Source organism: Leuciscus leuciscus (genome assembly GCF_965113295.1).
Source record: "Leuciscus leuciscus genome assembly, chromosome: 20".
Classification (NCBI taxonomy): Eukaryota; Metazoa; Chordata; class Actinopteri; order Cypriniformes; family Leuciscidae; genus Leuciscus; species Leuciscus leuciscus.
Window position 1 is genome coordinate 38,031,662 of NC_138744.1, and position 15,560 is coordinate 38,047,221.

Below are 15,560 nucleotides of genomic sequence, written 5' to 3' on the forward strand. Positions count from 1 at the left end.
CTCAGCACCTCTAGTTCCCGCGGGCATGCATGCAGATACACACATGCAGACCGCTTTAGATCCGTTATGTATGTACATAAACAGCTGGAAACACAGTTTCCTAATGTTGTGTTTATCAGCCTCTTCTAAACCTCTCAACACCTTGAACACGAGTAATAGTGCTGTAAACCCTGCTTTAGCCCTGCAGAACTCACACTCGATGTCTGAATACAGTGTTTGTGCTTTATTGTGTGATGCTGAAGTGGATGTGATGTTATTGTGTGATGCTGAAGTGGATGTGATGTGATGTTATTGTGTGATGCTGAAGTGGATGTGATGTTATTGTGTGATGCTGAAGTGGATGTGATGTTACTGTGTGATGCTGAAGTGGATGTGATGTGATGTTATTGTGTGATGCTGAAGTGGATGTGATGTGATGTTATTGTGTGATGCTGAAGTGGATGTGATGTGATGTTATTGTGTGATGCTGAAGTGGATGTGATGTTATTGTGTGATGCTGAAGTGGATGTGATGTTACTGTGTGATGCTGAAGTGGATGTGATGTTATTGTGTGATGCTGAAGTGGATGTGATGTTATTGTGTGATGCTGAAGTGGATGTGATGTTACTGTGTGATGCTGAAGTGGATGTGATGTGATGTTATTGTGTGATGCTGAAGTGGATGTGATGTTATTGTGTGATGCTGAAGTGGATGTGATGTTATTGTGTGATGCTGAAGTGGATGTGATGTTATTGTGTGATGCTGAAGTGGATGTGATGTTATTGTGTGATGTTGAAGTGGATGTGATGTTATTGTGTGATGCTGAAGTGGATGTGATGTTATTGTGTGATGCTGAAGTGGATGTGATGTGATGTTATTGTGTGATGCTGAAGTGGATGTGATGTTATTGTGTGATGCTGAAGTGGATGTGATGTGATGTTATTGTGTGATGCTGAAGTGGATGTGATGTTATTGTGTGATGCTGAAGTGGATGTGATGTGATGTTATTGTGTGATGCTGAAGTGGATGTGATGTTATTGTGTGAAGCTGAAGTGGATGTGATGTTATTGTGTGATGCTGAAGTGGATGTGATGTTATTGTGTGATGCTGAAGTGGATGTGATGTTATTGTGTGATGCTGAAGTGGATGTGATGTTATTGTGTGATGTTGAAGTGGATGTGATGTTATTGTGTGATGCTGAAGTGGATGTGATGTTATTGTGTGATGCTGAAGTGGATGTGATGTTATTGTGTGATGTTGAAGTGGATGTGATGTGATGTTATTGTGTGATGCTGAAGTGGATGTGATGTGATGTTATTGTGTGATGCTGAAGTGGATGTGATGTGATGTTATTGTGTGATGTTGAAGTGGATGTGATGTTATTGTGTGATGCTGAAGTGGATGTGATGTTATTGTGTGATGCTGAAGTGGATGTGATGTTATTGTGTGATGTTGAAGTGGATGTGATGTTATTGTGTGATGCTGAAGTGGATGTGATGTTATTGTGTGATGCTGAAGTGGATGTGATGTGATGTTATTGTGTGATGCTGAAGTGGATGTGATGTTATTGTGTGATGTTGAAGTGGATGTGATGTGATGTTATTGTGTGATGCTGAAGTGGATGTGATGTGATGTTATTGTGTGATGTTGAAGTGGATGTGATGTTATTGTGTGATGCTGAAGTGGATGTGATGTTATTGTGTGATGCTGAAGTGGATGTGATGTTATTGTGTGATGCTGAAGTGGATGTGATGTTATTGTGTGATGCTGAAGTGGATGTGATGTGATGTTATTGTGTGATGCTGAAGTGGATGTGATGTGATGTTATTGTGTGATGCTGAAGTGGATGTGATGTGATGTTATTGTGTGATGCTGAAGTGGATGTGATGTTATTGTGTGATGCTGAAGTGGATGTGATGTTATTGTGTGATGCTGAAGTGGATGTGATGTGATGTTATTGTGTGATGCTGAAGTGGATGTGATGTTATTGTGTGATGTTGAAGTGGATGTGATGTGATGTTATTGTGTGATGCTGAAGTGGATGTGATGTTATTGTGTGATGCTGAAGTGGATGTGATGTTATTGTGTGATGCTGAAGTGGATGTGATGTGATGTTATTGTGTGATGCCGAAGTGGATGTGATGTGATGTTATTGTGTGATGCTGAAGTGGATGTGATGTTATTGTGTGATGCTGAAGTGGATGTGATGTTATTGTGTGATGCTGAAGTGGATGTGATGTTATTGTGTGATGTTGAAGTGGATGTGATGTGATGTTATTGTGTGATGCTGAAGTGGATGTGATGTGATGTTATTGTGTGATGCTGAAGTGGATGTGATGTGATGTTATTGTGTGATGCTGAAGTGGATGTGATGTTATTGTGTGATGCTGAAGTGGATGTGATGTTATTGTGTGATGCTGAAGTGGATGTGATGTTATTGTGTGATGCTGAAGTGGATGTGATGTTATTGTGTGATGCTGAAGTGGATGTGATGTTATTGTGTGATGTTGAAGTGGATGTGATGTGATGTTATTGTGTGATGCTGAAGTGGATGTGATGTGATGTGGATGTGATGTTATTGTGTGATGTTGAAGTGGATGTGATGTTATTGTGTGATGCTGAAGTGGATGTGATGTTATTGTGTGATGCTGAAGTGGATGTGATGTGATGTTATTGTGTGATGCTGAAGTGGATGTGATGTTATTGTGTGATGCTGAAGTGGATGTGATGTGATGTTATTGTGTGATGCTGAAGTGGATGTGATGTGATGTTATTGTGTGATGCTGAAGTGGATGTGATGTTATTGTGTGATGCTGAAGTGGATGTGATGTTATTGTGTGATGCTGAAGTGGATGTGATGTTATTGTGTGATGCTGAAGTGGATGTGATGTGATGTTATTGTGTGATGCTGAAGTGGATGTGATGTTATTGTGTGATGCTGAAGTGGATGTGATGTTATGGTGTGATGCTGAAGTGGATGTGATGTTATTGTGTGATGCTGAAGTGGATGTGATGTTATTGTGTGATGTTGAAGTGGATGTGATGTGATGTTATTGTGTGATGCTGAAGTGGATGTGATGTGATGTGGATGTGATGTTATTGTGTGATGTTGAAGTGGATGTGATGTTATTGTGTGATGTTGAAGTGGATGTGATGTTATTGTGTGATGCTGAAGTGGATGTGATGTTATTGTGTGATGCTGAAGTGGATGTGATGTGATGTTATTGTGTGATGCTGAAGTGGATGTGATGTTATTTTGTGATGCTGAAGTGGATGTGATGTGATGTTATTGTGTGATGCTGAAGTGGATGTGATGTGATGTTATTGTGTGATGCTGAAGTGGATGTGATGTTATTGTGTGATGCTGAAGTGGATGTGATGTTATTGTGTGATGCTGAAGTGGATGTGATGTTATTGTGTGATGCTGAAGTGGATGTGATGTTATTGTGTGATGCTGAAGTGGATGTGATGTGATGTTATTGTGTGATGCTGAAGTGGATGTGATGTTATTGTGTGATGTTGAAGTGGATGTGATGTGATGTTATTGTGTGATGCTGAAGTGGATGTGATGTTATTGTGTGATGTTATTGTGTGATGCTGAAGTGGATGTGATGTTATTGTGTGATGCTGAAGTGGATGTGATGTTATTGTGTGATGCTGAAGTGGATGTGATGTGATGTTATTGTGTGATGCTGAAGTGGATGTGATGTAATGTTATTGTGTGATGCTGAAGTGGATGTGATGTTATTGTGTGATGTTGAAGTGGATGTGATGTGATGTTATTGTGTGATGCTGAAGTGGATGTGATGTTATTGTGTGATGCTGAAGTGGATGTGATGTTATTGTGTGATGCTGAAGTGGATGTGATGTGATGTTATTGTGTGATGCTGAAGTGGATGTGATGTGATGTTATTGTGTGATGGTGAAGTGGATGTGATGTTATTGTGTGATGCTGAAGTGGATGTGATGTTATTGTGTGATGCTGAAGTGGATGTGATGTTATTGTGTGATGTTGAAGTGGATGTGATGTGATGTTATTGTGTGATGCTGAAGTGGATGTGATGTGATGTTATTGTGTGATGCTGAAGTGGATGTGATGTGATGTTATTGTGTGATGCTGAAGTTGATGTGATGTTATTGTGTGATGCTGAAGTGGATGTGATGTTATTGTGTGATGCTGAAGTGGATGTGATGTGATGTTATTGTGTGATGCTGAAGTGGATGTGATGATGTGATGTTATTGTGTGATGCTGAAGTGGATGTGATGTGATGTGGATGTGATGTTATTGTGTGATGTTGAAGTGGAACGTGCTCCTTCAAGGCAGAAAACGACAGAGAAACCTTCCTTTCTTCATCGCTGGGCTTTCTAGACTGTCTCCTCAATATTAAAGCATTGCCAGAGGGCAGAACAGCCTCAACATACAGATCAGGACTTCAGTGTCCACACCTGAGGAAGTTTAGTTGTGTTTCTCCTTCTGTGATGTGGAGTGTGTGTCAGGACGTGAAAGTGAATGAGGAGTTTCATTTACACTACAGTTACTCTCTTCTGCTCATCACAGGTGTGTTTATTATATCAAAAATAAGGTAAAAATTGTGAAATATTATTCCAGTGTAAATCATCTGTTTTCTATGTGAATATATTGTAAAGTGTAATTTATTCCTGTGATCAAAGCTGAATTTTCAGCATCATTACTCCAGTCTTCAGTGTCACATGATCCTTCACAAATCATTCTAATATGATGATTTGATGATCAAGAAACATGTATGATTATTATCAATGTTGAAAACTGCTTCAGATTTTTGTTGAAACTGTGATAACTCAAAAATTTGGGGTATGTGAGATTTATATAATAATTATTAAATAATAATAAAAAAAATTATAAAAATTGTGGTTTTTAAATAAAATTTTTAAATGTCAAAAATATATATGTAATAAAAAAAAGTTTAAAAAATAGATATATATTAATTTTATATCTCAATTAAGCATCAAATCCTCATATTAGAATGATTTGTGAAGGATCATGTGACACTGAAGACTGGAGTAATGATGCTGAAAATTCAGCTTTGATCACAGGAATAAATTACACTTTACTATATATTCACATAGGAAACAGATGATTTACATTATAATAATATTTCCCAATTTTTACTGTATTTTTGATCAAATAAATGCAGGCTGGGTGAGCAGAAGAGACAAAAAATCGTACAAAATTGTAGTGTAATTTGCAGATTGTTTTCTATTTAGCGCAATCTGGTTTGCATTATTAATATAAAAATTCTTCTATATATTCTTCTCCTCTCCAGTCACCCTACCACCTGCCCGCTTGACCCCATCCCCTCACACCTTCTACAAGCCATCTCTCCCACACTTCTACCATCACTCACACACATCATCAACTCATCCCTCCATACTGGCACCTTCCCTACAGCATTCAAGCAGGCTCGGGTTACTCCACTGCTCAAAAAACCAACGCTAAACACATCATTTGTAGACAATTACAGACCTATCTCTCTCCTACCATTCATTGCGAAGACACTTGAAAGAGCTGTCTTCAACCAACTAACATCCTTCTTGTCTCTAAACAACCAGCTGGATGTCAACCAATCTGGCTTCAAGAAAGGACATTCAACTGAGACTGCATTACTGTCAGTCACAGAAGCCCTACGGATCGCAAAAGCTGCTTCCAAATCTTCAGTCCTCATTCTCCTGGATCTGTCTGCTGCCTTCGACACGGTGAATCATCAGATCCTTATGTCCACCCTCTCATCACTGGGCATCACAGGAACTTCACTCCACTGGTTTGAGTCCTATCTCACAGGTAGGTCCTTCAAGGTCGCATGGAGAGGTGAGGTATCCAGAGCACATCAGCTGACCACAGGGGTTCCCCAGGGTTCAGTTCTTGGTCCCCTCCTCTTCTCCATCTACACCACATCGCTGGGACACATCATACAGGCACACGGTTTTTCCTACCACTGCTATGCTGATGACACGCAGCTCTTCCTCTCCTTTCAACCAGATGATCCCACAGTAGCTGCACGGGTCTCAAGCTGTCTGGCGGACATCTCCACATGGATGAAGGAACATCACCTGCAGCTCAACCTGGCAAAGACTGAGCTTCTCGTCCTCCCTGCCAATCCGTCTCTACAGCACGACTTCACCATCCAGCTAGAGTCATCATTAATCACCCCATCAAGATCGGTCAGAAATCTTGGAGTAACGTTTGATGACCAGCTAACCTTCGCAGATCACATTTCAAAGACAGCTCGATCATGCAGGTTTGCACTGCACAACATCAGGAAAATCAGGCCTTTCCTAACTGAGCATGCAACACAACTCATCGTCCAGGCCCTGGTCATCTCTAGGCTTGACTACTGCAATGCTCTTCTGGCTGGACTTCCAGCATGTGCAACCAAAACCCTACAGATGATCCAGAATGCTGCAGCTCGTCTTATCTTCAACGAGCCCAAGAGGGCCCACGTCACTCCTCTGTTCATCTCTCTGCACTGGCTACCTCTCGCTGCTCGCATCAAGTTCAAGGCACTGACGCTTGCTTACAGAACTATCACAGGCTCAGCTCCCTCCTACTTTCACTCACTCCTACGAGTCTACATCCCTACCAGACACCTACGATCGGTCAACGAGCGACGTCTCGTGGTTCCATCACAGAAAGCCACAAAATCACTTTCCAGAACATTCTCATTCACAGTTCCATGCTGGTGGAACGCTCTCCCCACCCTCATCCGGAATGCAGAATCCCTGACAACGTTCAAAAGGCAGCTGAAAACCAATCTCTTCCGTGAGCACTTAACCTTATAAAAAAAAAAAAAAAAAAAAAAAAAAATTTCCTTTCCCTTTGTAACATCACTTATCAGGCTTATGCTACTCTGAATAATACCTGAACTTCGTACTTTGAGCACTTCTTGCGTTGTTGTTGCTTTTGCCTCTTTATGATGACTCGCTGAATTTTGTCCTAATTTGTAAGTCGCTTTGGAGAAAGGCGTCTGCTAAATGACTAAATGTAATGTAAATGTAATATGAAAATGTGCGATAAATGAGTTTTAGTTTTGGTGTGATCCTGACAGTGTGATCATGTGTGGTGTGGGATGGCGAACACCAGAGCGTTTACACTGCGGGACATGTCAACATTAACATGTATTTGAGCTCTCGAGTGTTTGACAGATATTCAGATGTTTTGAAATCCATCATAAGATGCCAAACATCATGTTCTTTTATTGCATGAGGGTATTAATTAATGAAATGAATATGAATGAATTCAGTTCCTGCTCACTGGGAGCAAATTAAACAACGTTGTCTGAATGTAGACGCCGTGATGAACGTGTGCATCTGAAATATGATTGATTAATAGATGAGATTATGTATTATGTATGTGGCATTGCATACTTGTTGTTGTCCAAACAACTCTAATTTGCATAATTCCTTTATTGAACGGCATTATTACTGTATTTTTTATCAAATAAATTCAGCTTTGATCACAGGAATTAATTACATTTTACTATATATTGACCTCTGTCCTCCAGCCGTGTCCTGCGCTGCTCCTCCCAGCGTCCCGAACGGAGAGGTGGAGGGGTCGGAGTTCGCGTGGGGCTCAAGCGTGAGCTACAGGTGCATGATGGGATACGAGCTCTCCTTCCCTGCTATCCTCACGTGTGTGTCCGACGGATCCTGGAGCGGAGAGATTCCTCTGTGTCTGCGTGAGTATCACCAATAAAATAATGTTTATCAAGGCAGATTTACCTTACTAACACATCAGGTAGACAGTACAGGAGTTACCTCTACATTTCTGTCAATGGCTTAAAAAGTTTATTAATTCTCTATTAAAATGCATTTATAACGCCCTCAATATTCAAGATAAGGGGCAAAAATCCCTCTGTATGTCTATTATATTTATATAATTTAATATAGTTAATCAATATCACACGAAGAGTGCCATTTTTTCTCCAAATATAAGCATGATTACAAATGTGATATTGATTTTATACAACAGTTCAATAAACAAGAAGTTAATATTTAGTGACTTACATTTTAGACACAATATCGCCTGTTTTTGCTCTATTTCACCAATGAAAATCATTCCAAACAAAGACACAGGACTGTTTCGCGTCTCTGAGCGACACGGCGGAGTTTCATTACTGAATGAACGAATCTGTTGAATGAATGATTCAATGACTCACTTATTAAGTTCCTGAATGAATCAGCCGTTTAAATGAATCGGTCGAATTAATGATTCAGTGACTCACTCATTAATAGGGGTGTGCATTGGCACTGCCCTCACAATTCGATTCGATTACGATTCACCAGGTAACGATTCGATTCAATTCGATTCTACGATGCATTGCGATGCATCAAAATTCTACTGCACACAACAAGGCAAATTTTTCATCAGTCATGAGGCAATACAAGCAGTCAGATATTGAACAACAGATTTTATTGGCTGCTATGTGTGTATTATCACTCTCCTGTATCTTTGATATAAATGTCATTAAATAAAATAAAATTGAATGGTACAGGGTATTGGATATGGCATTTTCAAACCTGAAAAAGAAAACATAAATCACTGCTGTCAGTGCTTTGAATGAGAAATGTTTCTCTTCTCTCTGCTTGAGAACCATTTGAAATTTAATTTCAACTTTATTATCCAACTCGAGGCCAGAAAATAAACAGTGTAGGGGTGTAACGGTTCACAAAATTCACGATTCGGTTCAATACGATACACTTGTGTCACGGTTCGGTACGTTTTCGATACAGCAAAAAGAAAGAAATGCCAGAGAAATTTCCTTGATTTTTTTTTTTATTCTTTTTTTATTTAAAACTAACATCATAAAGTATGATATTTTTTTCTTTGAGCAATGATGGAGCTATAATTGACTCTTCTTAGGAGCATCCGAGCATATAAAACAAAACAGCTCCTTGGAAAAAATTTAATGTAGGCTAATATTTTGTGCTTATAAACAAATGTTTATTTTAGTTCAGATTAACATTTGAGGGCAGCAATGTTATTCATAATGTCGAAATAAATCCGACATAACGTTGCTTGAAAGCATTAATAGCCCACTATTCCTGCCAAACTTCCAAAGTTGCAGTTAGTGTTACTACAGTAAATCCATGGTGAATGTTGCTGATCTGTGGACACTGTATAGTTCATTCATGTCACAATGTTTCTTCCTGGTTTCCACGTCAGCGCTGTTTGATCTATTAATAACGGAGAAATGTTTCTCATTAGATCTCGCAGCGATGTTATTACTTTAGTGGCGAATTCAAATGCTTTCTTCACTGGATCTCTTAGCGCTGTGTAGTATAAGATCGGCTCGCGCTGCTTTGGTCCAAACTGATAAACAGTCCGTCACGAGTAGCTCAGTTTCGTTCCGCTTGCATTGCGTTTGCCATTTGATGTTGTGGTCGCGCCAGCGTCTACATTATGAGCGCGCTCGCGACGCGCTTACATTTGAAATAACCGTTCGGTTTGAAAATGCGTGCCTTGGACCGAACGGTTTAATACACCCCTAAAACAGTGACATAATCGATTATGGCACTTTGCCGCATCGATGCTGAATCGTGCATGCCCCGCATTGCGATGCATCGCCGAATCGATTATCGTTGACACCACTACTCATTAAGTTCCTGAATGAATCAGCCGTTTAAATGAATTGGTCGAATGAATGATTCAATGACTCACTCAGTGGGCCCTATTTTAACGATCTGCAACGCAGATCAAGCGCGAAACACAAGTAACTTTTTGGGCGGATCTCGGATAAATGACTCTTCGTCCCGACGCAAATCTAAAATGTGTTGGTGTGAAGTAGCTTCATTACTCATAGGTGTGGTTTGGGTGTAACGTGAAATAAACCAATCAGAGCATCATCTCACATTCCCTTTAAGAGCAGGCGCGCTTGTTCCATGGCGGATTGCTATTATAACGGCGGATTTGCCAGACGCACGCCAGGAGCGGTTCACAGCCGAGGAGACCGACGTTCTCGTCAGGGCCGTAAAACACAGAGAAGTGACATTGGGGATGGAGAAACACACCCAAATTAGCTTCGGTTAAACAGGTGTATAATAATTTGGGTAAATGTGTAAGCTAGATTTATGCCTATTTTTTCACATCTTCATGGAAACAACAATGATTTCCCTCGTGTGGAATATTTTTCATTTTAATAATGTATATATGATTTGCAAAAATGTGAACTGCTGCTTCTGTGTGTAGATGAGAGAAGCAAAGTGTGTGTGTGTTGTGCACACGCTACATTATGACCAAGCATGCGCCCTTAAAATAGCATCTGAACGCGCCACTGACTTTAGACTAGGTTTCTCCTGGTCAGTGGCGGAATTGTTTTCTGAAACTGCAAAATAGCACCAGGGAACGTTTGCGCCGGAACACACCTCCTCTTTTCCCTGAACCGCCCCCGGGAGCGCAAGTTCATTCCCTAATTTACAGACGTGCGTCTGTGGAGGGAAAAGTCCGCTGTGTGTCGGGTGCAAAATAGGAATGATACATGCGTCGGTGTAAAAACTAAATTGCACTGGGTGCAAGATAGGGCCCATTAAGTTCCTGAATGAATCAGCCATTTGAATGTATCAGTCGTTTGAATGATTCAATGACTCACTCATTAAGAGAGTCAAATGCTTCGTTCCTGAATGAATCAGCCGTTTGAATGAATCAGTTGAAACTAGAGCTTAGATCGGGCCCAACAAATCAAGCCCGACCCTACCCGAGCCCGAGCCCGTTGTGTCCGAGCCCGGCCCGGCCCGACACGTTCACTGTAATTATGAGCCCGAGCCCGATTTAAACCCGACCATTTTTAATATGTGGGCCGTTATAACCAGTGGTGTAGTGGTAAAAAAAGAGGTGGGTAAACTATAAATTCTGGTGGACCACAACTTGATCACCCGGTAAGGTGGGCCACTGCCTACCGGTGTATGTGTATCCTGATGACATCGCTATAGGCTATCATTTGATGGTACTACCAAGGGTATCACTGGTTGTTCCCTCATCATAGGTCACAAAATCACTATTCAATTCATACATTAATCGAAGTTCTTGTTAAAGAGACTCAAGAAGGAATAATAATATGGTTGAAATCTATAAAGTTTACTAAATGACAAAACAGAGAGAACAAAAATATTTAAGAGAGATAGAGAGGGAGGCTTATACCCAGGGCTTCCAATGCAATGCACTTGTGCATAATGATTAGGGATTTGGGGTTATTTTCATAGTCGATTAATCTGTTGAATATTTCCTCGATTAATTGATTAGTTGTTTGGTCTATCAGAAAAATGTGGATCAGTGTTTCCCTGTAGAGGGAAAAGTCTTTAACCTGGTGCAGGCTTGATTCCCTCTGAATGTCTTGTACAGTTGGGTTTTGACATGCTCATTACATTAAACCAGCTGCATGTAATGAATTGTTTAAAAAAAACGTTAAAAAAAAAACTTTTTTGCCTAGTTTTAATGATTTTCTGTTGCGGCTGCGATCAAGTTTAATTCTCGCGCAGCTTGTATAGTAATGAGCATGTGTTTTCTGCTCCGTGTGTGCCGTTCTCTTTGTTCCGTGTGTGTGTGTGTGTGTGTGTGTGTGTGTGTGTGTGTGTGTGTGTGTGTGTGTGTGTGTGTGTGTGTGTGTGTGTGTCGGCGCGCTGCGCTCTCTGCTCAACGTTCTGCTCTGTCATTAACGGCCCAAATGCTCGAATCATGTACCGATCGGCGATCACGCACTGGAAAAGCAAAGTCCGCTCAAATAACGTGAAATTTAGAGGTGGATAAACGCAATTTGAGGTGGATAAACGCACTTTGGAGGTGGGCAAACGCTATTTCCGAATTTTGGGAGGTGCGTAAACGGCGTTTACGTGCGTTTAGCCTCCACTACATCCCTGGTTATAACCAGGGGCGGCGCCAGGATTTTTTTTTACGCAGGTGCTGCTGTGCTAGATCATTTAGGCTACAGGGGGGAGCTGCGCAGTTATATATATTATATAAATACTATTAATAAATTAGCAAAAATTGGCCACTCAATATTAAATATTCAATTATTTTAATTATTACAATTAAAGTTTTAATTTTATTAAATTTTATTAAATTTTATTAACATCATAGGATGTCCTGTTACTTTATCCTCTACAGTAAAAGACCTGGGTGTTATACTCGATTGCAACCTGTCTTTTGAAAATCATATTTCATATGTTACAAAAACAGCCTTTTTCCACCTTAGAAACATTGCTAAGCTACGTAATATGCTATCAGTTTCTGATGCAGAAAAGTTAGTTCATGCATTCATGACCTCGAGACTGGATTACTGTAATGCTTTATTAGCTGGTTGTCCTGCATCCTCAATAAACAAGCTACAGTTAGTCCAAAATGCCACCGCTAGAGTTCTTACGAGATCAAGAAAATATGATCATATAACACCGATTTTATCATCACTGCATTGGTTACCTATAAAGTTCCGTATTAATTACAAGGTATTGCTACTGACTTATAAAGCCCTAAACGGCTTAGCTCCAGTCTATTTAACGGATCTTCTATCGCCCTATAATCCATCGCGCTCTTTAAGATCACTAAATTCAAGGCTTTTGGTCATACCTAGGATATCCAGAACCACCAAAGGAGGGAGAGCATTTTCACATTTGGCTCCAAAACTCTGGAATAGTCTTCCTGATACTGTTCGTTGCTCAGACTCGCTCTCCCAGTTTAAAACTAGATTAAAGTCGCATCTCTTCAGCCAGGCATTCATATAATCCCACAGTTCAAACTACAATCCGGCCTCTAGCTCATAAATGCCAGAGGAGAACTGGCCCCCGACTGAGCCTGGGTTCTCCCAAGGTTTTTTTTCTCCATTAGGTCACCTGATGGAGTTTTAGGACACCATTAGGTCACTTGATGGAGTTTTTCGGTTCCTTGCCACTGTTGCCTTTGGCTTGCTCAGTTGGGGATATTTTGGGGATATTTAATTTAATTTTATCAATCAATAAATTCCTCTTGAAACAAACTTTGTTGTGTTATTTAAATGTAATACTGTGAAGCTGCTTTGATACAATCTGTATTGTGAAAAGCGCTATACAAATAAACTTGACTTGACTTGACTTGACTTAAATTGGACAAGCACAACATTCAGCATTCAATCAAATATTCTTAAAGATTAATTATTATTAATAATGTTACTTCAACATATTGTTATTTCAACATAATATGTGTGTGAGCAACAAGCAAGATGTGCATTTGTAAATTCGGTGACAGCGCGAGTTTCTAATGGTGTAAGTGACCGCGGCGCGCCCGCGACTCCATGTCATGATTATATTGTCTGGTAAATTGCTTTTTATGTATTAAATCTAGGCAATTGGTTGATGAAAAATGTATTAAAATTAAAATACAATTTATACTAAACGAAATTCACTTTAAAGAAAAGCTTTCTTCAAAACAAAACTTAACAAACTTGAAACTAAATGTGCTTATTCAATGGCTAAAACACGTAGGCTACTACATACTCTCTTTTTGAACAAATTGCAGCACATTCACTTAATTCTGAATTTTGCACATGTTGAAAGGCATTTGTTTGTGCAAAAAACATATCTGTAACATTTATCACATTCATAATTGTGCGTGCATTTATTAATTATTATCTTACTGAATAATGCAACAAGGAAGAAGCATGTAAACTGCGTTGTTTGTTTATTCAGAAATAATTGAATGGATCGGAAAAGTAACAAAAGAGGACATTGAGGGCTGAGGCTGACTACTATCATAATTTCTGTCATGGCAAGACTGCTTCATGTGTCTGTTCATTGTCGAAGTCCCCGTTTTTTTGCTGTCATAGGCGAGCAGCGTGCCGCATTTAATGCACGAGACAAAGCCAACACATATGTTGTCACTCCCCACGACTAGTTTAAAATGTTTCCATACCTTCGATTTTCCTCCAAACTTGCTCAAAGTTAATTCTCCTGTTTTAATTTTTTTCTTTGCTTCTTCAAGCACTTAAGCTACAGAATAGTACAGAGAATCTAAGCTCTAGTTGAAACTCAATGTCTCGCTCATTAGCAGAGACTGTTACTGGTAATGAGCCTCCTACTGGCAGTTTTATTGTGATATTTAAAGTATCATTTCAAATATCAATATTCAAAGTTTTATGTGTAAAACATCAAAACATTATTTCTGCATTTGCTGCTGGTTAAACACATTGACGTCCCTCTGATCTGCATTAAACGGTCTGTGTGAACGCATCTAAACACACTTCAGATTCTGTGTTTCCTCTGCAGCCCTATTGTGTTTTATTTTTATTGAATGTATTGATTAAATGTAAGAATTTGACACAAAAGATGATGAATACACTTAATTAGGTAAACAAATTGATTTATACAGGTATAAATGCCCATAAAAGGTAAAAATCAATTGAATCTTTTGGAAAAGATGATTTGTGTCACTGCTGTGAACCGACCACCACACAGAATAAGAAGAATGTTAAAGACTTTAGTAGTCAGCTGTTCACCACAGTCCTAAACCTGACAAGATACCAACGCACTAAACACACTCAGCGAAACATCATCTAATTATCATCATCGAGAACATCCCAGAAAATATTGCACAGCCCTACTCTAACCCTCTTTAACTGTAATCATACTCTCTCTCGTTCAGTCTCTCTCTCTCTCTCTCTCTCTCTCTCTCAGTCTCTCTCTCTCAGTCTCTCTCTCTCTCTCTGTCTCTCTCTCTCTCTCTCTCTCTCTCTCAGTCTCTCTCTCTCCCTATCTCTCTCTCTCTCTCTCTCTCTCTCCCTCTCCCTCCCTCTCTCTCTCTCTCTGCTGTTAACAGATTGTAGTTTGTCACAGAGACGGCTGTGATTTGTGATTTCTCGAGACACTCTTTCAGTGACAGCTCATGTCAGACAGGGACATTTATTGCATACTGATGGTAAAACTTTAGCTTACAGCATCTTTCCCTGAAGCCTAGGCCCTGTAGGCTAAAGCTTGATTAGCATTGTCTCAACACATACTGTACGGTCTTCAGCAATGAAGTACAATCTTTTTGAGCAAAGAGTAAATATGTGACTCATATGGAAGCTCATTTCTGCCACATGAGGAAGACAATCATGCTCTGGCAAAAAAAATATGAGATTATGACACATAGGGCCCTATTGTAACGATCTGAAACGCAAGTATCAAGTGCGAAACGCAAGTAACTTTGTGGGCGGGTCTTGGGTGCTGTTGCTATTATACCGGCGGGATAAATGACTCTTGCGCCCGATGCAAATCTAAAATGTTTTGGTCTGAAGTAGCTTCATTATTCATAGGTGTGGTTTGGGCGTAACGTGAAATAAACCAATCAGAGCGTCATCTCACATTCCCTTTAAGAGCAGGCGCGCTTGTTCCATGGCGGATTACTATTATAATATTATAACTCATAAAAATGAGAACAGCTGCTTCTGTGTAGATGAGAGAAGCAAAGTGTATGTGTGTTGTGCACACGCTACATTGATTATGGCCAAGCATGCGCCCTTAAAATAGCATTTGAATAACACGCGCAACGCACCGCTGACTTTAGACTAGGTTTCTCCTGGTCTGTGGAGGAATTGTTTTCTAA

At 39.9% G+C, this 15,560-nt stretch overlaps 1 protein-coding gene across 2 annotated transcripts in view; it reads left to right on the forward strand.

The window, feature by feature from the left end:
- The window catches only part of csmd3a (CUB and Sushi multiple domains 3a), a 350,983-nt gene that overhangs the window by 311,881 nt on the left and 23,542 nt on the right, over positions 1-15,560 (forward strand). For both annotated transcript variants that reach the window (XM_082150056.1, XM_082150057.1), the window contains exon 60: positions 7,519-7,692. In XM_082150056.1, coding sequence (XP_082006182.1) covers positions 7,519-7,692 — 174 coding nt within the window. The remainder of the gene's footprint in view (positions 1-7,518; positions 7,693-15,560) is intronic.